At 45.9% G+C, this 24,094-nt stretch overlaps 1 protein-coding gene and 1 pseudogene across 1 annotated transcript in view; both read left to right on the forward strand.

Moving 5' to 3' along the window:
* The window catches only part of gpr158 (G protein-coupled receptor 158), a 636,863-nt gene that overhangs the window by 577,779 nt on the left and 34,990 nt on the right, over positions 1-24,094 (forward strand). The window contains 1 exon segment of the mRNA XM_033015870.1: positions 23,438-23,543. Within this exon segment, the coding sequence (XP_032871761.1) occupies positions 23,438-23,543 (106 nt within the window).
* Positions 11,709-11,893, forward strand: LOC116970547 (annotated as a pseudogene).

Raw genomic sequence — 24,094 nt, forward strand, 5'->3', positions numbered from 1 at the left:
GGCAGAGGTTCACTTGCGCCTCCTCCAACCTCATCTACTGTATCCGTTGTTCAAGATTTGGACTCTTATACATCGGCGAGACCAAACGCAGATTGGGCGATCATTTTGCGGAACACCTTCGCTCAGCCCGTGTGAACCAACCTGATCTCCCGGTTTAATTCTCCTTCCCATTCCTACACAGACCTTTCTGTTCTCGGTCTCCTCCATTGTCAGAGTGAGGTCAAATTGAAGGAACAGCAATTCATATTTCGCTTGGGCAGCTTACAACCCAGTTGTATGAATATTGATTTCTCTCACTTCAGGTAGCCCCGTCATTCCCTCTCTCTCTCTCTCTCTCTCTCTCTCTCTATTCCTCCCCCACTCAAGTCACACTAGCTTCACATTTTCACCCTACAACCGGCTTACAATGGCCTTTTCTATATCATCATTACTTTTTTCATATCTTTCATTCATTGTTCTTTATTTCTCCACATCACCGTTTATATCTATATCTTGTTTCCCTTATCCCTAGCCAGTCTGAAGAAGGGTCTCGACCCGAAACGTCACCCATTCCTTCTCTCCAGAGAGGCTGCCTGTCCCACTGAGTTACTCCAGCTTTTTGTGTCTATCGTCGGTTTAAACCAGCATCTGCAGTTCCTTACACACTAATGGAGCAGTTCTCCAGAGAGTTAAGGGCCTGTCCCACTGTACGAGGTAATTCAAGATTCCCCCTAGTTCTCTCCTGATTCGAGCTCGTGTAATGTACGTAGTGGGTACGTAGGGGCTCGTACGAGTAAAAAGTAAACATTTTTTTATAACAAGTATTTTTTTTACTCGTGACCATTTTTCACAGTGTTGAAAAAACGTCACGAGCTTACCGGATTTCCCGATTACCTACCGTTACTCGTATGAGCCGCTATGTGACATCCACGAGCTCCTACGTACCCGCTACGTACATTACACGAGCTCGAATCAGGGGAGAACCCGGGAGAATCTTGAATTACCTCGTAAAGTGGGACAGGCCCTTTAGTCTGCTTTCCAGAGATGCTGCCTGACCTGCTGAGTTACTCCAGCACTTTGTATCTCTTTTTTTGTAAACTAGCATCTATAGTTCCTTGTTGTCACACAAAAGGGCCTGTCCCACTTTTTTCCGTGACTTGCCGGCACCCGTCATAGTCTCAGCAGATCTTCGAAAATTTTCAACATGTTGAAAATCCAGCGGCGACCAGAAAAAGGTACGACTCTTTGGGTGACTACTCATGACCACAGAGGTGTCACCCCGCGACAGGCCCTGAATGGAACTAGTCTTTGAGTGAGATGGGGGCTATAACTGCCCACAGATTTAGTCTTTGAAGCTTGCGGTATATTGCACACTGTAGGATTATTCAGTGAAGCATATGAAAAGATGGGTTTTCACCCAACATCTGCAAAGCTGATGTCCAGTGCAATGGAGACACCAGAGACTGCAGATGCTGGAATCTGGAGCAAAAAATAACAGCCATAACATCTTAGCAAATAAAGCAGCATTTGTGGAGGCAAAGGAATGGTCAACATATTGGGTTGAGACCCTGCATCAGGGTTGGGAGAATAGAGGGAAGAAAGCTAATGTATAGAAGTGAGAGGACAGGGAGAATCAGAGGCTGGTACATGATGGGTTGAATCGAATGTGGTGGGGAATGATGGAGTCGGTTGAGAAAGGGGATTGGAGGGTGAACCAAGGACGAAGAAACGCAGGCAGATGGATATGTGGGTGATGGAACCAGATTGGGAATGGTGGTGAGTCTGGGTAACTTTTTGATGGGGGAAGGGATGGAAAAGGTGAACAAAGAGAGAGAACCACATTTTGAACTGATGGGAGAGGAGAAGGAGAACAGGGCATTGAGTTAACTGGAATTGGGAAATTCCAGTGTTCATGTATGATTGGGCTCCAGACTACCCAAGTAGAATATCTGGTGCATTTGGTCTGACCGTGGCAGTGCAAAAGGCTGAGAACAGATAAGTTAGTGTGGGAATGAGAAGTTGAGTTGAAATGACATGCAACCGGGAGCTGTAGATGATCATTGTGAACAGAGTGCAGATGCTCCACAATATGTTTGCCAAGTCTACACTTGGTCTCACTGATGTAGGAGAGGCCACATGGGGAGCACCAAATGCAATGGATCAAGTCAGGGGTACTTGTGTGCAAGTGAAAAATACAGTGAGCACATTTTTCATTGTACCTGTACCTCACCATACTTGTGCATATGACAATAAACTTGACTTGGCTTTGCCTCATCTGAAGGGGCTGTTTTGTTCTCTGGATGGTGGCGAGGGAAAAGGTGAATGGGCTAGTGTTGCATCTCCTACGGTTGCAGGCATAAGTCTGGTGGTGGGATCTTGTTTGAGCTGGCAAAGGTGGCGAGGATGATATGCTGGACACGGGGGCTATCAACCTGACCCCTTTGAACAACATTAACCTCCAACCATGATGGTTCATTGGAGGACATGGACCATTTTCCACATCTCAGGAGCAAGGACAGCTGACAGAGATTAAATTCATCCTGGCTATTCGTGCACCAATGCCGCTTTTAGTCTCCTGAGAAACTGTGTTAAAGATTAAGGCCTCAAAGCCAGAAAACATAATCCTGTTAGTCTGAAGAATGGTTTCGGCCCGAAACGTCGCCTATTTCCTTCGCTCCATAGATGCTGCTGCACCCGCTGAGTTTCTCCAGCAATTTTGATTACCTTCGATCTTCCAGCATCTGCAGTTCCTTCTTGAACATCCTGTTAGAGTGGCCTTGTTTACATTGGTGTCCATGAGAAATGCAGGTGGAAGTAACACAGCCAACCTGCAGCAGATGCAGATCTGCTCAATCACTGCAGAAGCATCTATGGTAAAGGTTGTACTTGTCCCAGCAGGTTAAAAATCTGGACCTGTAGTCACTTTAATGATTTTTGATTGGAAAAGACATTGCCTTCTTCTATTGGAAGGGCTCCATCGTTATATTGGATTGAGCCAGAAATTCCATCTTCTGGTGATAGAACTCTCACACCAAGCACAAAATTAGACGGCACTCGTTATTGCTAATTACTGAATACTTAATGGCTCTGTCCCAGGCTCTAATGGGAGCCCAGAGCGACTGTCACTTGAAACAAACAAAAACACACTTTGAAAAGTTCATTACACCCCAGCCTATCATGAAACCAGGCACCCGCTGACATTAACATTACTTTTAGTTGTAATCTTCTGCTGCTTACAGACACTTAACTTTTATTTTTCCACACTGGCTTCATGTCAAAATGGTCGAAAAGTACATTGCCAAAAGAGAAAAAGAAAATGTTAAGAGAAAAACAAAGTTGCAATTGATTTCCCTCTCTTTCCGTCCCTCCCCCCACCCTAGTTCTCAGACTAGTTTCACTGTCCTCCTGATTAATTTTACATTGTATGCCTGGTTGTCACCTTCCCCTCAGCCAACAATGACCATTCCACATTTGCTTGACTATCGTCTGCTTTGATCTGTCATTTTCACACCTCACATTCTCTTTGAACCCTTCCATATCTCCAGTTTCCCTCCCCCTGACTCTCAGTCTGAAGGGTCTCGACCCAAATCACCCATTCCTTCTCACCAGATATGTTGCCTGTCCCACTGAGTTACATCAGCATTTTGTGTCCATACGATAATTATAGATCCTTTTTACAGCTGTAATGTCACCTCATTATTTCACTAGGTATCAAGTCATTCTCTCATTCTCTTTCTTCATAATATTGTAATTACTGCTTAATCTCTATTATCAAAAATATTTCAGAATATTCTGCTCTGGAATATGAATAAAATTTGAGATAGTTTAACAATTATTTTTGACCTTTGTTATTTTAGTTGAGGTACAATTCATTTTAATTGCATTTAAGCATTGTTGAACTCATCTTCTTCCTGCGTATGGCGTGCGCAGTCTAAAATTGTAGGACAACTTGTTCTATTTGATCTTATTTGATTGTACACGACAGGTTGATTGCATTCGGCGAAACAGGGCGGACCACGTGAAGGTTGCAATCTCCCACCCTGTTGAAGTCATGAGCATTGGCAGGTTAATTAAGGTGTTTAGATTCTTCTTATCGAGTCCACACACAAGATCAGAGTGGAACACACACAAACACACACATCGCTTCCTTCACCAGCCCGTTATGCAGGCGGGGGACAGGGCAAGCGGGGGGAGCACTGTCTGAGTGAAATTCACTCGGTGCAAAGCCAATGTGATACCAAGGTGAACAGGAAGGTTTGCGCTGTAATTAAGACGGCTTAAGCACAGTGTATGGTAAGTCCTTTAAAAGAGGGGGGAGGGGGAAGAGGGGAGTGAAGGAGTGAAGGGGGGAGAAGGAGGGAGAAGGAGTGGAGACAACTTTTATGAAGCCAGAGATACACGTCTATGAAGCTCGGCGGACATTTAACATTATCAGTCGATTATCCTTGGTTCTGAAAACTACTGCATACGTTTTTTTTCCCCAATGAGCCAATGAAATTCACCAGTCAGCACCGGCTACAACCTACGAGAAACTTCGATCTCCTGGCAACCCACTAGGACCTCCTGGCGACCCACCTACGGCACGAGAATTCTCGCTACACCCCGTGGCGGCTTAATTCTAGTCGCGGCTAATCTTTCAACGTTGAAGAATTTGCAGCGACCATAATGATGCCGCGACTAGTTCCCAGAATGCGGCTCGCCTGCAGCTGCGGCTCGCCTGCAGTACGTTTGTCTTTTCTGTTTTTTGTTTTCTCTTGTCGCGTTTTTACAGTTTATTTCGGTTTATTTAGTTGTGTATGTGTGGGGGGGGGTGGGTGTAACATGCTTTTTGACTCTTCCTTCGGGGGGGATGCGACCTTTCCTGCTGTATCCCCTGTCTCCGTGTCCGTCTGCGCTGAGGCCTATCGCGGAGCTGGCGGCCTCCAACTGCGACCGACCTCGAGGCTGCGGAGTCAGAGCCAGGACTTACCAACACGAGGCTGGCCGACTTCGGGGCTGTGGTTGCGGTGCGACCCAACTTCCGACCCGACTTTGGAGCCTCGGAGGCTCGGCCGCGGGCCAGTGGACGACATCATCGGGAGCTCGAGTTCTGTTTTCCGGAGCTCCCACAACTACAGCTGCGTCCGCTGGACTGGAGGACGGCAGCTTCGACCGCCCCGGGCCGCGGAGTTTGAACCGGCCCGCTTGCGGAGCACGGATTCAGCCTGCGGGACTTACCTACCATCACCCGGCGGGGTCACAACATCGGAGGCTTGGATTGCCTCAGCGCAGAGGGAGAGCAAGGAGGGAAGAGACAATGACTTTGGGACATAAACTGTGTTGAGTGTTTGTTATTTATTCTATGTTATGACTGCAGGCTAAACCATTTTCTTGCACTGAAAAATGCAATGACAATAAATTGAATCAAAAAATCAAAAAAAACTCCTCACGACCATGAAGGTGACTACCTGGCAACCACCCGCGAACATGTGGCGACCATATCGCGACTGCATAGTCTCCTGCAGCCGCCTAAAAAGTCTCCTTAGTGGGACAGGCCCATTAAGATGTCATTTCTGCCTTGAACAGGAACTTGGAGATGGTGGTATTTTCATGTGTCTGCTGCCTGTCCCTAAGTCGTAGAGGATCCCTGCTCGGCAAATGCTGCCAAAGAGGCCTTGGCAAATTGCTGCAGGTGGTACACACTGCAGCCATTGTATGACATTTTTCAATTTAATATTCCATTTGTTTTGTCTTCGTCCATTTGCTCAGTGCATCTATATCCCCATAAAGCTTCTCTGCATTCTCCTCACAGTACCTGTATTTATTATGATCCCTGGAACACAGTCTTCTCTCAACATATAACTGACTAGTTTATTCCTATAGTCCGTTTCTATTCTTTGACCAATCCTTAATCTGTTCCCAATGTGGCCTCCTGTACGTGGGTAAAATCAAGCGAAGACTCAGCGACCATTTCGACGAATGCTTGCACTCGTTCCGCCAAGGCTAACTGGATTGCTAGCCATTTAAACTCCTCTTCCCATTCCCAAGTCGACTTTCTGTCCTGGGCCTCCTCCATTGACAGAGAGGTGCCACACGAAAACTGGAGGAACAGTTATCTTATATTCCTCGTGGATAGCTTACAACCCACTGATATCAACATAGATTTCTCCAATTTTAGGTAACTTCAAACCCGTCCTTGCCCTTCTTACTCCCATCTCCATGTATTTCCCCCTCCTCTCTCCCCTGTGCCCCAACTGAACTTGCACCTATTTATTTTTCCCCGCTCCCTCCCTTTCCATCAACATTCCTTCCACTAGCTTCACAATTCACAACTTTTTGTCTCACACCTTCTGTCTTTATCTCTCTGGCCTTTGCCAAACTATCTACCTATCAAAAAAATCCCCTCACCTATTACTTGCCAGGCTTTGCCCAGTCCCTCCTCTCTTCTACCTTTCTTTCACCATCCCCCAACCCGCAATCAGTCTATCGGTCTGAAGAAGGATCCCGACCTGAAACTGCACCTGTTCTCTAGAGATGCTGCCTCTCCTGCTGAGTTACTCCAGCCATTATTTAGCATGTGACCTTGATGATCCATTGCAGATTTGCTCTGGTACAGATGAATTGTCTGATTAATGATATCAGATTAATTTGTCTATTGTTTCCCGTTTCCCCTCGCTCTCCTTTCTTAAGTAGTGAGGTTACGTTTGTTTCCTTTCAATCTGCTTGAACCATTCTAGAATCGATGGAAGTTTGGAAGGTGGCAGTCACCACAGCCACTATCTCCATAATCACCTCCTTCAGAAGTCTGAGAGGTGAGTGATCAAATCCTGAGCATTTATGGGCTTTTTGTCACACTCATTTCTCCAGTGATGGTGTGGTTATTTGATCTTCCCTTATAATCGAGGTCTGTAATCCTCCATTATTTCAGCGAAGCTTTTTATGAAGACAAGCACAAATCCTTGGTTTAATTTTTCTGCTACTTCACTGTTGCTCAATATACTGTAATTTCTTCAATCTTACTCTGAGGAGAGGAACCCACATTAATTAGAATTATTATTTCCCTTTTGAATGTTTGCACATTTACTACTAACCTACTAGAATATTGCACTTTCCTTTCTTCGTTAATTCTTCTCCCTCGGCTAAATTCTGTACTTTTCCCTCTCCTGGGACTCAGTGGATTTCTTTGGCAAAAATCTAAACATTTGCTTTGATGTGATTCCATCTCTAATTTCTGTGTGGAGCATTTCTTGTCTTAAAAGTGATATCTATTATAATTGAATTATGTTTCAGTTTCCATAGAAGTTGGTAAACATTGGTTTACACCTTTTTTAAATGTCATTTCCCAATCAAACCTTTCTAAATTCCTGTCTCATGCATATGGGTTAACATGTAATGAGCTTTTGATAGCATAACGTGTGATAAGCATTTGAAGGCACTGGGCCTGTACTCGCTGCAGTTTAGCAGGATGAGGGGGTACCACATTGAGACTCTGGATAGTGAAAGGCTTGGATAGAGTGTATGTGGAGAGGATGGTTTCCACGAGTGGGAAAGTCTAGTCTAGTATAGTATAGTATAGTATAGTATAGTATAGTATAGTATAGTATAGTATAGTATCTTTATTGTTATTTTCCTGAGTACTCACATACCCAGAGGAAACAAAAAAACGGTGCTCAACCAGTTTCCATTCAGTGTGCAGTAAAAAATAAATAGAAATAAAAATACATATATCATGAGCAAATTAAACACTCCACTCTCTACTAAACATCAACAGGCGTTCCGATCGGCAGAGGCACGACAGTGGCTCTGCTGCCGTGTGTCCAGGTTGGTGGCTGGTGCGCGATACTTTGGCAGGGGGCAAAGTCCGTTTATCAGTCTTATAGCCTGCGGGAAGAAGCTGAGGAGCATCCTGCTGGCTTTGCAGCTAATGCTCCTGTACCTCTTCCCAGATGGCAGGATGGAGAATATGCGATGCGATGGGTGGTAGGGGTCTTTGATGATGGAGATGGCTCTGCTGATACATCTCTTCCTGTATATGTCTAGCAGGAAAGGGAGTGGAGCACCAATAATCCTGCTGGCAGTCTTCACAATCCTGTCCAGTTGGTGCCGTTCGTATGCCTTGCAGCTCCCGAACCAGGAAGTGATGCCGTAGGTTAATGTGCTCTCGATTGTCCCCCTATAAAAAGTTCGTAGGTGTGTAGTGGGGAGACCTGCTTTCCGTAGTCTTCGGAGAGGGTGTAGTCGCTGCTGGGCTCTCTTGACCAGTGCTGTGGTGTTGGTCGTGGACGTCAGGTCAACTGACAGGTGGTGTCCTAGGAACTTCACGCTGCTGACCCTTTCCACATCAGCTCCATCGATGTGCAGAGGTGTATGGTGTTGTTTTCCCGCCCTCCTGAAGTCAACCACCATCTCCTTAGTTTTTCCCACGTTGAGAATGAGGTTGTGGGATTTGCACCATCCTGTGAGCAGCTCCACCTCCATCCTGTACGCCGACTCATCATTGTCACTGATGAGACCCACCACTGTTGTGTCATCAGCGAACTTGTTGATGAAGTTGCTATTGAGTCTAGCAGTACAGTCGTGTGTAAGCAGACTAAACAGCAGGGGGCTTAGGACACAGCCTTGGGGTGAGCCAGTGCTCACGGCTATGGTTTTTGATGTCCGACTGCCCACCCTGACTGTCTGCTGCCATTGCGATAGAAAGTTCAGGACCCAGTTACATGTGCCAGCATCAACCCCCCAATAGCTCCAACTTCTCCACCAGCTGCTGCGGAATGATTGTGTTAAAAGCAGAGCTGAAGTCTATGAAGAGGATCCTGGCATAAGTATTTTTCCGATCAAGGTGTGACAGTACGAGGTTCAGTGTTGTTGAGACTGCGTCCTCTGTGGATCGGTTGGCTCTGTAGGCGAACTGCAGTGGGTCTAGGTCGGCAGGTAGACTCTTTTTGATGTGCTGCATAACCAGTCGCTCAAAACACTTCATTACTATGGGTGTTAGAGCCACTGGTCGAAAGTCATTATGGCAGGCTGGGTTTGGTTTCTTCGGGACAGGGACGATGGTGGCACTCTTAAGACAGTTGGGCACTACTGCCTGGCTGAGTGAGATGTTAAAAATGTCTGTGAAGACACCTTTCAGTTGCTCGGCGCAGTCTCTTAAAACGCATCCAGGAATGTTGTCCGGCCCTGCAGCTTTGCGTGGATTGATGCTGGCAAAGGCCTTTTTAACTCCGGCTGCGGACAGCCTGAGCGACTGGTCACTGGGAGATGGCAGTAGTGCACGTGTCTGGGTGCTGTTTTTAACCTCAAACCGTGCGTAGAACTCGTTCAGTTCATCTGGTAGAGAGGGGTCGTTTTGGCATATCTGCAGTGGGGGGGGGGGGGGGGCTTGTAGTCAGTGATGGTATGAAATCCCTGCCACAAGCGACGTGTGTCTTTGTCATTTGCGAAGTGGCTATTAAGTTTTTGTCCATACAGCCTCTTCGCTTCCCTGATCCCCCGGGATAGGTTACTCCTTGCCAGTTTGTATGCTGCGTTGTCCCCAGATTTAAATGCAGCATTCCGGATTCTCAGTAGGGAACACACTTCCCCAGTTAGCCAAGGTTTCTGATTGGCACGCCTCCTGACGGTTTTGACCACCGTTACATCATCAATGCATTTATTGATGTATCCGATGACGGATTCTGTGTATTCTTGGAGGTTGATGCCACTGTCATCTGTTGCTGCCTCTCTGAAACTGGCCCACTGTGTGGTTTAGAAACAGTCTTGTAGTGTTGCGGTAGCTCCCTGTGGCCATGTTCTGACTTCTTTGACCGTTGGCCTGTCCTGTTCCGAGACCATTTAAAATTTTAAATGGATATTTGAAAGGCGGAGATTGACAGATTCTTGATTAGTAAAGTTGACTGGGTTATGGGGAGAAGGCAGGAGAATGGGGTTGAGCAGGAAAGATTAATCAGCCTTAACTGAATGGTGGAGTAGACTTGATGGGCCAAATGGCCTATTTCTGCTCCCAGAACTGATTAACCTTATGAACCTTATTGGAGTTAGCTTTATTCAGATTCAAGACCCTGTTTTCAAACTAAATATTTAGTTTTTGTTGTAAGATTCTATCATATTGTGATCACTATCGCCTAACAATGTCTAAACGAGTATTTCTTTAATTACACAATATTAGTTTTAAAATAGTCTCCTCCCACGTGTGATCTGAGGTGATTGCCCTCCAACAACAACCCAACATCATTCTCTAATCCAACTTTGACTCGAGCCAGTAGATCATTTACTTTCAATTCCTAATGCTCCCTCTCCATAACTGGGAAAAATTTGGTCATCAGGTGTGAGGTGCTCTCGGGGCTGCTGTACTTGGCGCAAGTGTGGCCTGTCCCCCCTCCTATGACACAGGGATCACCCGGGCCGTTTTGCAGTTCATCTGGGGGTCGAGGATGGACCGGGTGCGACGGGCCACAATGCACAAGTTGGCAGGCAACGGTGGTAAAAGCGTGCCCAACGTCGCCCTCACCCTGATGGTCTTCTTTGTGTGTGGTTGCATCAGGCGGAGTGTAGAGCCAAGGCACGCCAGTAAGCTGGACATTGCCGCACCATCTGTCATTCGTGGAAAGGTTCTTCCGGACCAACACCTTTGACCACAAGTCCATCGGGCAGTGGTCAGCACGGAACATCCTGCAGGCACTGCAGGGAAAGGACTCGATGGATCCTGTGGTGTGGTTCCCAGAGCAGACTGCCCAGTTTGTCTGGCAAAATGCCTCATCGCCAGCTCACCAACAAGCACCAAGATCTGGCTTGGCTGGCGGTGAGGGGAGCCGTCCCAGTTAGATCCTTCCTGCACCGTCGGAACCTCACTACCAGCGCACGCTACCCTCGGGACGGCTGCTATGGAGAGGAGATGGTTGCCACCTCTTTGCAGGGTGTGGGTTCGCAAAGAGAGTCCGGAAAGGTCTGAAAGGGTCCCTGTCACGGTTTATTCTGAACAGCTCTGTCACAGAGGACTCTGTGATTTACGGACTGTTTCCAGGGACACATTCAGAGACTGACATTGAGTGCTGCTGGAAGGTTATCAACTCGGTGAAAGACGCTCTTTGATCTGCCCGAGCATTGTTCACCACCCAGCGAGTGAGATGTCCATCGGGGAATGTTGCCGACTGGCCCGCTGCAGACTGCAGGAGTACGTGCTGAGGGACGCACTGAAGCTCGGTGCAGCCAATGCCAAGGCTCGGTGGGGGAGGACCACAGTCCAGTGTCCTTCCGCTGCAGGACATGGGGGGCAGGGTGTGGTGGAGATGACCCTCAAAATAAGGGAAGGGATTCAACGGCAGTGGGCCACGTGAGGGGCAAGGGTACGGGGTAAAATTGTGATCTGTGGGAAACTGTATTGAATGTATGTATAGCCTCCGAGAATGTCGGATGGAGTTTTGTATAGATCCAGAACAAGGGGTCACAGTTTAAGGATAAGAGGGAAGTCTTTTAGGACCGAGATGAGAAAAACATTTTTCACACAGAGAGTGGTGAATCTGTGGAATTCTCTGCCACATAAGGTAGTTGAGGCCAGTTCATTGGCTATATTTAAGAGGGTGTTAGATGTGGCCCTTGTGGCTAAAGGGATCAGGGGGTATGGAGAGAAGGCAGGTACAGGATACTGAGTTGGATGATCAGCCATGATCATATTGAATGGCGGTGCAGGCTCGAAGGGCCGAATGGCCTATTCCTGCACCTATTTTCTATGTTTCTATCATGTATTGTATATATTTACTTGTCGAATAAGGTATATTTTGAAATTTAAAAAAAAGGTTTTTTTTAAATGTATTTCTCCCAGGACGAGGCTATCCCATTGCACTTCAGGTGTGCTGACGCCTGCAATGTCCCCAAATGCGGGATACTCGACTGCAAAAATTGTGGTAGTGGCGGACTGCGTTCACGCTCTCCCCTGATTTTTCAAACTAAAAACAGAATAATACGCTTTTATAGAAACAATTTTTTAAAAAAAATAGAGTCAGTTTTACTTGGGCCTCACTGATTATGTTTCCGCCTTGATAACAAGTCTTACCTAGCCCCTTGAGTTCAGGTTTTTGGTCCATGTGGGATTAGGCTTGTGATGAATTTTTGGGACTGGGTGACCCTGGCAGATCCCAAACTTAATAAATTATCGGTGTGTAAATCTATCTTACTGGCACCATCACACCTTCCAACATCTGATTCAGAATAGTATAATGGGGAAGAAATGGGCTTAGTTTGATTTGTTCTGCTTTTTGTTGTCAAGATGCACCTCGGCACTTTCTCACTTTATCTGATTCACAGCACTGCAAAATCTCCTCAAGATATACTTCCTTTGAAGAAGCTCTCCTCCTCTCTCCACCAGAGTTCTGTGAGACTCTTTCTCACAACTCCCCCTCTGTGACTCTTACCCCCAGTTTGTTCCAGCTTTCTTCCCCCACCACATTAGCGTGAAGAAGGATCCCGATTTGAAACGTCACCTCTCCATGTCTTCAAGAGGTGATGCCTGACCGGCTGAGTCACTCCACCTTTTTGTAAACCAACATCTGCAGTTTATTGTGTATACATTTTACTGGTTTACTGCAAAAGCTCCTCGTGAAATGCCTACTTTGAAGAGGTTCCCCTCCTCTCTCAAACAGGAGTTGCATGGCTTAAGAAGGAGCTGCAGATGCTGGAAAATCGAAAGTACACAAAAATGCTGGAGAAACTCAGCGGGTGCAGCAGCATCTATGGAGCGAAGGAAATAGGCAACGTTTCCTATTTCCTTCAAGGTTTCGGCCCAAAACGTTGCCTATTTCCTTCGCTCCATAGATGCTGCTGCACCCGCTGAGTTTCTCCAGCATTTTTGTCTACCCTCTCTCATGGCTAGTCTGTGATTCCTGTCCCCACCTCTTTTCCAGCTTTCTCTCTCCCTAATATAATTAGTCTGAAGTAGGGTCCTAACCGTTGTCTTCAGAGATGCTGCCTGGCCCTCTAAGTCACACCATTACCTCATTCATTGTTGGCCACCTCCACTGCCTTTGCATGTTAAGTGTACATTCACTTAGTTCTTCCAATCATAGGCTGCTTCTGTGTATTGCATGCAGCTTTGTGTTGTTGCTTCACCAATCTAGCATTGTTATTCCATAAAGCCTCCAGTCCCCCAGCCAGCCTTGATCCTCTACAGTTGCAACAGGTCCATTGCAGACGGCATCTCCTTGCACCTAAACTCATTTCTGGAACAGCTAGACAACACAAGGACTCCTATGTTAGACTCTCATTGATCGCACATAGCTCCATGTTCAACACCAAAATCCCAATCCAAACCCATCTCCAAACTCCTGGACCAAAGAATCAGTTCCACCTTCTGCCATTGGATCCATGACATTCTGACTCACAAAACACAATCAGTGAGGATAGGTGACAACACCTTCTCTACAATAGTTCTCAACACCAGTGCCCTGCAAGGATGCATTCCCAGTCCTGTACTATACTCCCTATACACTCACGCCTGTATGTTCAAATTCGGCTTCAACTCTACCTTCAAGATTGCTAATGACATCACTGTGATGTGCTAAATCACTAAAAATGATGTGGCGGAGTACAGGCAGAGGACAGGACGGAGATGGAGAACTTAGATACATGGTGCCAAGGTAATAACGTCTTCCCCATGACTTGAGAAGCATAGTGGAGAACATGCCCCAAACAGCATCAATGGTGTGGAAGTGGAAATTAATATTACAGAGCTGCAAGTTAATATTACCAATGATCTGAAATGGTCCAACCACATTGATGCGACAGCCAAAAAGCGACACCTCTATTTCCTGAGGAGAATTAGGAAATGTGGTCTCCAGTGACTCTTACAAACTTCTACAGATGCACTATAGAAAGCTCTGCTGAAGACTGCAAACAATTGCAGAGACTTGCAGATGTAGCTCAGTCCATCACGCAGACCTGATTTCCCACCATTGATTCCATCTACACCTCAAGCTGCCTCAGAATAGCAGCCAACATAATAAAAGACTTGTCCCACCCCAGTCATTCCTACTTATCCTTGCTCCAGTTTGGCAGAAGGTACAGAAGTTTTAAAGCGGGCATCACCAGGGTCAGGAATAGCCACTTCCCCTCTGTATGCTGAACGGTCCTACCATAAGTTACACAGTTCGATTCCCCTCTACCCCATTGTGAACATTGGTATTTGTCAATGGAACTAATGCACTACAATGCTGAGAACTATATTCTGTACTCTATATCTTTCCCTTTGATCTATCTATTGTACAAAATTGACTGGATTTTATTTGAGTATGGTACAACTTTTCTGTTTGGATAGCATGCAAAACAAAGCTTTTCACTGTACCTCAGTACATGCGCCAATAATATAACTTGAAACCTATTCCTTGCCTCATAATTCTTGATATAAATTGTTTATCATAATCAGGCTTCTTCAGCGGCAAATCATCTTCATAGTAAATGTCATTTATTAGAATATTCCATTTGTAAAACAAGCATTTGACAATGTAGGATTGTCATTTACATTTCTGATCTACCGCTTTAATCTCAAACTTTACAGGCAATTGCCTTGCCGTTATCTGCTCAATATACTTTTGCAGTGTTGTTGGCTTCTTTTAATCTCATTAAATGCAGACGATCAAAATAATATAATTTGCTACATCCCATATCCCTGCTATTCAGCTGTGCTAACGCCATCTGTCAGCCTGCTCGGGAAGAGCTGCAGTGGGATGCGCACCAAATTGTGCCTTTAACCATGACTGAGTTCATTTGAGAATGATAAGGCGCCTTCAAAAACACATCAAAAAGGGACAAAAAAAATAGTGTTCTGTCAAGTGTTTAAGTGGAAAACAGAAGATGATTAAATTGCAGAAGTGATGCAGCCATCCAACAGTAAGAGAATTAATGAGAGAAGTTAAAGAAACAAGAGGTATTTATGAGACAGATAGAGTCTGAACAGCTAAAATGCAGGTTTACGTAGCTAAGGCAGCAGGGGGAAGCAGGGCAGTGCAATATTGCAGACTGGAGAGCAGGCAGTGAGGCAGCAGGATGGGTCCAGTGAACGAGAGTCAGATTGCTTGCTTATGTGAATTGGATTGGGGAAATAGACATTATTCTTCAGGATCTGCATTCTGTCAAAATATAAATCATTTGAAAATGGCCTTTTTGATCTGGTGATCATTGTTGCTTCTCTAGCTGGCAATAGGGTCCTGTTTAAACCAAAGAATCCCAGCTTTCATATTAATGGGGGCAATGGCATGTGATAGATTACCCACTGCAGGTCTTGTTGATGCAGGAACAGGAGCAATGGAATGCAGGTAATCCATTCCCAGATTGCTAACTGCATAACAACCAAGCTAAATTAAAATCCATCAAAGTGCATCACATTAAATAACTATTTTATAATAGCTGTATGATCTAATTTTCCATTACTTAGTCCACATCAATATTTGTGATTCCCTATTCATATATATTCCCTTTTATCCCACCTGTCACTCCTTACTTTCTTCATTCTCAAGTTGTTATTTTCTATCCACTGTTATTAAATTTTCTTTTGATTTCTCCTTCTTTAATTTGCTTTATCTATTTAGAATAGGTATTGCTTTATTATTGCCACAAGTACAGTAGAAAGCTTATGGGCCTGTCCCACTTAGGCGACTACTGGAGGCTATGCGGTCGCCACATGTTCGCGGGTGGTTGCCGGGGAGTCGCCTTCATGGTCGCGAGTAGTTCCCGCATTCATGTTGAAAAATTAGCGGCGACCAGAATGAAGCCGCCATGGAGAGTAGCGAGAATTCTCGTGCCGTGGGTGCAGTGGTAGTGGGTCACCAGGAGGTCGTAGGTTCTCGTAGGTTGTCGCTGGTGCTGACCAGTGAATTTCATTGGCTTATTGGGAGAAAAAAAACGTAAACAGTAGTTTTCGGAACCAAGGATAACCGATCAGTAATGTTAATGTCCACCGAGCTTCACAGCCGTGTATCTTTAGCTTCTTAAACGTTGTCTCCACTCCTTCTCCCACCCCCTCTCACCCCCCCCCCCCCCCCCCCCCCCCCCCCCCCCCCCCTCTTTTAAAGGAAGTGACCCTTCCTATACACTGTGATTTCTCTGTCTTAATTACAGCGCCAACCTTCCTGTTCATCGTGGTGTGTGTCTGTATCACATTGGTTTTCTTCTTCTTCTTAAGCCCTTTGCCCCTCCAGGGAGCATAGGCCATTGACAAATGTCCTCCACCTCACTCGGTTGTTGGCAGTTCTTTCGAGATCTCCCCAGTTGAGCCCACTCTCAGACATTTCTGTCTGGACACCTCTTCTCCAGCTGTTCCTGGGGCGACCTCTTTTCCTTTTTCCTTGGGGGTTCCATTTCAAGGCTTGCTGGGTGATGATTGTGGCAGGTTTCCTGAGGGTGTGTCCAATCCAACATTTTCTCCTTCGAATTTGTTGTGCTTTGCTCCCTCCTCTTCCTGTCCGACGTAGATAATGGACTGCCCGCTGACCAATTTGATCTCCCCTGTGTCCATCTTGTTTCAGCCAAGCCCAGGACTAAGAGATTGCAGCGCACCATTTTGTTGGCAATTGTGGCAGCCTTGCCAGCCTGGAACATGGTTCGTATGTTCCATGTCCCCACAAGGATGGGTTTATTTGGCATCAGAAGGTGTGTCAGCTCCCCAGCGCCCTGCGGGTTTGGCTGGGAAGCGTCATGTTCCCCATCGCTGGGGCACCTTCTTCAACCATGTTTGTAATTTGGTTTTCATTCATCAATGTTTCTGTAACTCACATTTTTTTCCAGGGCGGGGTAGTTAACCCCACGACCAACCCCCAACCTGGAAGACCAGGGACTGCTTTGTCTGCCTCCTCACCTGAGACCTGTCCGGTTTGGTTGAACCTGCCAGGGATATGAAACCCCATCCGACATATCTCTCATGATCACTGGACTACACAAGCCTCTCCGCCACGTTAAGGTTGCAGTCCAGGAGAGTTTTGCACCATGTGGATTTCACTCAGACAGTACTCCCCCTGCTTGCCCTGTCCCCATCTGCATAACTGGTTGGTGAAGGAAGCGACGTGTGTATGTGTTCCACTATGACAGTCGCCGTTCCAGTCGCCAGGTTTTCAGCAACTGGCTACGACTTGACAGTCGCCTGAAAAATCACCTAAGTGGGACAGGCCCATAAATGTCCCAAAATGTCTGCAAATCATCCCTTTACCTGTACCAAGTGCAGGTATCTAATATTGGAAGTTTGATCACAGTGTGGCTTCCTCTCATTCACAATGCATTAAGACAGGCAACCGATCAAAGTGCTATAATCTGGTATTCAGATTATAAATAATGATAGGACGATTGCATACGATAGGCACTGGCCCACTTTGCTGCCATTGACTGCAGGGAAGTCTGAGTCAGCAAGAGCCATTCCACATGCTAAATGGGCACCATGACACCATGGGTAACATTGACACATCCAGTGGAAGGGATCAATAGCCATATTCTGTAACTCCTTGTAGACTTATTGCAATGCTGACCCATGTAGGTGGCACTGCAGAATAATGTACTGTCATATCACACAGTACAGCTCTCAAACGAGAAATAAAGTGCTGGAGTTTCGGGGATTCAGGGATAGTTTCTTCCCAGCTGTTATCAGGCAACTTAACCACAACCAGAGAGCGGTGCTGAATTACTATCTTCCTCTTTGATGATCCTCGGACTATCCTTGATCGGACTTTGCTGGCTTTACCTTGCACCTAACATTATTCCCTTATCATGTCTCTACACTATAGATAGATAGATTGCAATCATGTATTGTCTTTCTGATGACTGGTTAGCATGCAACAAAAGATTTTCACTGTACTTCGGTATACGTGACAATAAACTAAACTGAACTGAAAAAATAACTAAACTAAACTGAGTAACTCAGAGTAACTGCGCCATTTTATTCATGATTCCGCTCACTTCAATAATAGCCCCCACTGGTTCAGACTCAGTCAAGGAACTGAATTAGTTGAGGATTGCTCACATATTTTGAAATAGTTTTCTTTTAATTTGTAATGTTAGTCCCAAACTACCATCCAAATTTGGCTTAAGTGGTACTTCCTACTATGCACAGTACTTTAATTTCCCAATGCATTTTATCATAATGCATTAATAACCAAATCAGAAATCAAGTTGGGTCTGTAATTAATGCTGTAATTGGATACATATTGCTCACTTCATAATATCAGTTCATTAGCATGGCTGGTCATTTGAGTCCAAATAATTTTAAATGCAGATTATCCAAGTTTAAAAAAAAAGAATATTTTTAACATGGAAGATAGATTTAACAAAAATAGAGTCAAAAGTTGTAAATCAAGAATAATAATTTAGATAACAGATGTATTGAGTTGAATGACCACCATCTGGGCAATTAGCATATGGATCAATGATAATGACCTTGTGGTCATACTGCACTTCCTTATCCTCACTGCAGCCTTACTGATAAATTCCGGAAGTGGCGGCGCTGTGATACAGCTGCGGCTCGCCTGCAGTCTGTCTGTTTTTACTTTTTATGTCGGTTTTTTTTGTCTAGTTTAGTCATTTTTTGGGTTATTAGGTGGTGTTATGTGTGTGGGGGGAGGGTGAAACAGAGCTTTCTGTCTCTCCCTTCGGGGGAATGCGACTTTTTGTCGTATCCCCCTTCTCTTCCCCCGTCTGCGCTGAGGCCTAATGGCGGAGCTGGCGGCCTCCAACCTGCGACCGACCTCGAGGGTCCGGAGGTAGAGCCAGCCAGGACTCACCAACGCGAGGCTGGCCGTCTTCGAGCTGTGGCGACGTCCGGGTAGCGGCACGACTCGGCGCTCCGGTGAGGGCGGACGGCGCGGAGCTGAGACACTCCTGTGCGGCCGGCACGGCTACCGGCTGGAAGGCGCTCCCGTGTGAGCAGCCCGGTGCGGGGCTGAGACGCTGCCTTGTGGGCGGCCCGGTGCGGAGCGGAGACGGTGCTACGGCGGCTGAGGCGGCGTTCTGGCGGCGGCGACCTGGATCCGGGGCTCGTCCGCGGGCCAATGGAGGACAATGTCGGGAGCTCACAGGTCACAGGCTGGTGCCTGTTTTCCGGAGCACCCGTTGCAACAGCTGCGGGCAGCTTCGACTACCCCCCGGGCCGCGGAGCTTGAACCGTGGGACTGATGCCATCGCCCGGTGGGGTATCGCCTCGGCGCAGAGGGAGAAGAGGAGGGAAGAGACAGTAACTCTAAGACTTTTGCCTCCATCACAGTGAGGAGGTGTTTGGTGAACTCACTGTGGTGGATGTTAATTTGTGTTTATTGTGTTTTGTTATTATTACATGTATGGCTGCAGGCAACAGCATTTCGTTCAGACCGAAAGGTCTGAATGACAAATAAAGGATTCAATTCAATTCAATAATTGACCACATTAACCGACACCATTTTACTTTGGTAGTCCAACTCCTGTTTACTTTTTCTCTCACAGTTCAAGTGAGTTTATTGTCATGTGTCCCTGTATAGGACAATGAAATTCTTGCTTAGTTTAGTTTAGTTTAGTTTAGTTTAGTTAATTGTCATGTGTACCAAAGTACAATGTAAAGCTTGTGTTGCGTGCTAAGCAGTCAGTGGAAAGACAATCCATGGTTCCAATCCATCCACCCAGTGTACAGATAGGTGATCAAAGATAGCCGAGGGTCACCAATGAGGTAGAGAGTAGTTCAGGATTACTCCCTAGTTGCAGTAGGATGGTTCAGTTGCCTAATAACAGCTGTGAAGAAACTGTCCCCTATCCATCATAGAGGATATATCTTTGGCAATGACGTTCCTTCTTGTGTATGCTGCTGGTGGCTCAGCAGTCTGTCAAAGACCTAGTCTGCTTCCTTCTCTTTCTCATCTACATGCTTTGCCTTTCTGCTGCAAGCCAAAAGCAAGCCATTCACTTCTACAGGATACCCAGCCTAACTCAGCACAACCCGCAAGGTGGGGATGGTGTTTAATTTCAGCATTTAGTTATCATTCTGTCTAAGTGGATTGGTCGTCCATTATGGATTCCACCACTTCCTGTCCATTTCCCTTGTCAAATTAAGTCAAGAGTGTTTAGTTGTCATGTGTACTGGCAACAGAACAATGAAATGCTTACTTGCTGCAGCTTAACAGGCCCATAAACACAGATAAATACATAAATTAATCAGTAATATAATAAATTAATAACTAATAATGGGTAACCATGATAGTACTAAAATTAAAGTCCATAACACAACCAAAGATACAGTCGATATAAGATATAAGTTGCTGAGGTTAGTGTGGTGCATTGTTCAAGAACCTGATGGTTGCTGAAAGATGCTGTTCTTGAACCTGGTGGCCATGGCTTTCAGGGTACTGTATCTTCTTATTGATGGTTGTGAGCATGGCCAATATGGTGTGGGTCTTTGATGATATTGACGCACTTCGAGACAGCACCTCTTACAGATCCCTTTGTTGAAGAGGGGGTCAGTACCTGTGATGAACTGAGCAATGTCTACATCTCTGTAGTCTCCATGTTCCTGGGCATTTGAGTTGCTCCAGCAGGCCGTGATACAACCAGTCAGTATGTTCTCCACTGTACACCCGTACAAGTTCAATAGAGTGTTCATTAACTTACCAAATCACCACAACCTTCTAATGAAGCAGAGGCATTCATGAGCTTTCTTTGTCATTTCATCAATGTGCATGGCCCAGAGAAGATTTTCAGAGATATGCACATCTGAGAACTTGAGCCTGTTGATTCTCTCTATCATTGTGTCTGATGAAGACAGTATAATTACCTGACTCGTACCCAGGTAAAGGTATAAGCATCTTTAATAGACTCCTCAGTGTCAGTACATTATACGCTCAGGCTGCTGCATCTACTGAGGACTGGGATTGGTGACACCGCTAGCGACCCGATGGGCTTGTAGGGAGAACCCTCCACGGGGGAACCGGGGGTAGAACGACGCGGGGAGCCCGGAGCACCGGTTACAACAGGAGACGTAGGGGCGGACCGACACGGGGAATGTGTGGTATTAGTTGCAACAGGTGATGGGATAGCTACAACAGGCATCGGTGCAAACACGAATGGTGGGGCAACAGGACCCTCAGGCGCCAGACACGGTTCCTTCACTGGAAGGATATGTTGACGGTTGCGTCTGTAGAGGATGCCATCTACTTCGACCAGGTAGGAACATGGTTCATTTGAGGGGCCGTGAATGGGCCCTAGTCTGGTATGTCCCTTGTAGGTTTGTAGGCGTACCACTTGTCCTTGTACCAGTGGTTTAAGCGACTTGCTGGTCTTGTCATAAAAACGCTTTTGCGTGTTGCTTTTAAATTGCTCTCGCTTTCGTACCGTGGTGGGAGAGCGGACACGCGGCTGCAGCTGATGCTGGGAGACAGGCAGTGGTGGACGCGTCTGGCGCGACATTAGCCGCTGGGTGGGGGAGCCGAGAACGCTGTCCCTTGAAATGTTCCGTAGGTTGAGTAGGTCCAGGTAGACGTCGGATTTTGCACGGCAGGAGCGCTCCGAACAGCACGCTCGGCAAGTCCGTTGGACTGCAGATATTCTTTCCCACATGGCATGGGGAACGCGATGTGGTGCGCGGACCACGGGTGTAACTGTAGGATCCACGGCGATCCTGTACGTTGTGGGCAGCTCGCCAAGTTTGTTGTCGAACAGGTCTTTGTACTGGGACAGCAGCTGCTGTGTTGGCTATTCAGTTAAACAGAGTTTGTGGACAGCACGTCGAAAATATACCAGCCCCAGGTCATGGCATGCACTGATGCCAAGCAGGGTTTCAGAGTTGGTTGAACGATATAAAACATCAGGTTTCTTGTTTGGTCATCCACGGTGCACTTTAAATCAGCTTTCCCAAGTGGGTGCAGGACTTCACCTCCATAAGCATGTAGTGTGGAGGAGTCCTTTTTCATTCGCTCTGTGCTCCTGATCTTGTTAAACTCCCTTAACGACATCACGTTGACCTTTGCACCTGTATCGACTTTAGCGATCAAGGTCTTGTTGTTTATCACTATGGTCACTGCTGGGTCAAGCATTTTGTCGGAGGAGCGTAGGAGAGAAAGCACTGCTGAGTTGTTTTCGGTGTTATCGGAATCGTTCTCGTGGGAAGCACCGTCGTGTTATTGGGAATCCCACTTCTGACACCATGTAATTTTCTTGACTCATACACAGGTAAAGGTATAAGCATCTTTAATAGACTCCTCAGTGTCAGATATGCAGTATATTATATGTTCAGGCTGCTCCATCTACTAAATGTAAGAAACAAGTTCTTAACACTATAAAGCATGCACTAGGCGGGGTTATTACTAATAAGCATTCTGATTGGCTAACATGCAATAGCCAATTTACAGACAGGTTTGTGGATCCACCACTTTTCCTTCTTGAAGTGAACAATCAGCTCCTTGCTTCTGCTCATTGTTGTTCTGGCACCATTCAGATTTTCAATCTCCCTCCTGTCCTTTGATTTGTCATTACCTGCTATTTGTTAAACAACAATAGTTGGTGACTCTTAAAGATGGTGTTGGAGCAGTGTACGTCTACACAGTTATGGGTAGAGGAAGTCGAGCAGGGGACTGAGTACGCAGCCTTGATGAGATGCTGTGTTGATAGTTACCGAGGAGGAAGTGTTGTTGCCAATTTGTACTAATTGTGGTCTGCACATGAGGATGTCAAGGGTCTAGTTATAATGGTTCATCTATATTTGTCATTAGAGATTGTTGACTGTGCAGACATGGAATGAATGGTAGTAGTACAGTTTTAGTCCTCCCACAGTGGCAGTCGCAAGGGACATGGTTGGGGCTATTTTAGTGGTGAGGCAGACACAGAAACTCGATTTCAAAATAGATGGGCACATAGCAATGAGACAATAGAACATTCATGAACTGTAATGAATGACACTTTATTGTCACATGCACCGAGGTACGGAGACATTCTTTGTGTTTGTATACAATCTGGTAAAATCATACAGCAGACTTCAACCTGGCAGTACATACAGCGTCACCAGGTTTCTGGCAGCGACAAAGTTTAAAAGGTTCTTCGTACAGCTTGATCTTCTTGCGATGGCCCTCCCCCGACAACTTCCTAGTTCTCAGCGGCCCCCCGCTGTGTCCTTCCTAGTTCTCAGCAACCCCTGCTGGGTCCTTCTTAGTTCTCAACAACGCCCGCCAGGTCCATCTTGGTGCAGCCCTTCCACTGGGTGGCAAACTAAACTGACTAACAATGCAAATCTCTGCTGCATGTAAATGTCTCTTATAAAGTCTACCTGTTAAATAGCAAACCTGTGAGGACTTTTAACATTTGCCTGTGGTCGGAAGCTGAAACTTTAGAGCACGTTCAACATTTAGCTATGCAGTCAGGTATGATTTTAATTAAAGCTATGCAATTTTCCATTTCAGTCAATTACTTTGTTTATCTCGCAAACAACCTTAAATTGAAATAACAGCTTTAAATCTCGCATGTCTTTAAATTTACGATTGGATTTTTTTTCCCGCAGGTTTACATTGGCATCAAGCCTCCACAGTGACTGGATGCTCATGCTCTTCTTTGTTCACACTCACCTGACCGTGACTGTCACCCTGGGCTTGCTTCTCATCCCTAAGGTATTCTCACCATTCCTTAATTTGTCAAAGAAAAACAAACCTTTGAAATATAGTGTTCATTGTAATGTATTTTAGTCCCACATTATATAGTGAATTTTGCAAATGTAATAAGACTAGCCGCCATTGAGCACAGAAGGTTAAGGAGGGACTTAACATGATGAGGGGGATAGACAGAGTTGACGTGGAAAAGCTTTTCCCATTGAGAGTAGGGAAGGTTCAAACTAGAGGACATGACTTGAGAATTAAGGGACAGAAGATGAGGGGGAACTTCTTTACTCAGAGAGTGGTAGCTGTGTGGAATGAGCTTCCAGTGGAAGTGGTGGAGGCAGGTTCGATTTTATAATTTAAAAATAAATTGGATAGGTATATGGACGGGAAAGGAATGGAGGGTTATGGTCTGAGTTCATGTAGATGGGACTAGGGGAAAATAAGTGTTATATTGCACTGTGGCAGTAGCATCAAAGACCAGAATATGCATGGGCGCAGTAAAACGCAGATATCTAGAGGTATCTAGTGATACCCTGCTCTGCCACAGAGTATTGTGTTTTACA

The sequence above is a fragment of the Amblyraja radiata genome, chromosome 2 (genome assembly GCF_010909765.2).
Source record: "Amblyraja radiata isolate CabotCenter1 chromosome 2, sAmbRad1.1.pri, whole genome shotgun sequence".
NCBI lineage: Eukaryota > Metazoa > Chordata > Chondrichthyes > Rajiformes > Rajidae > Amblyraja > Amblyraja radiata.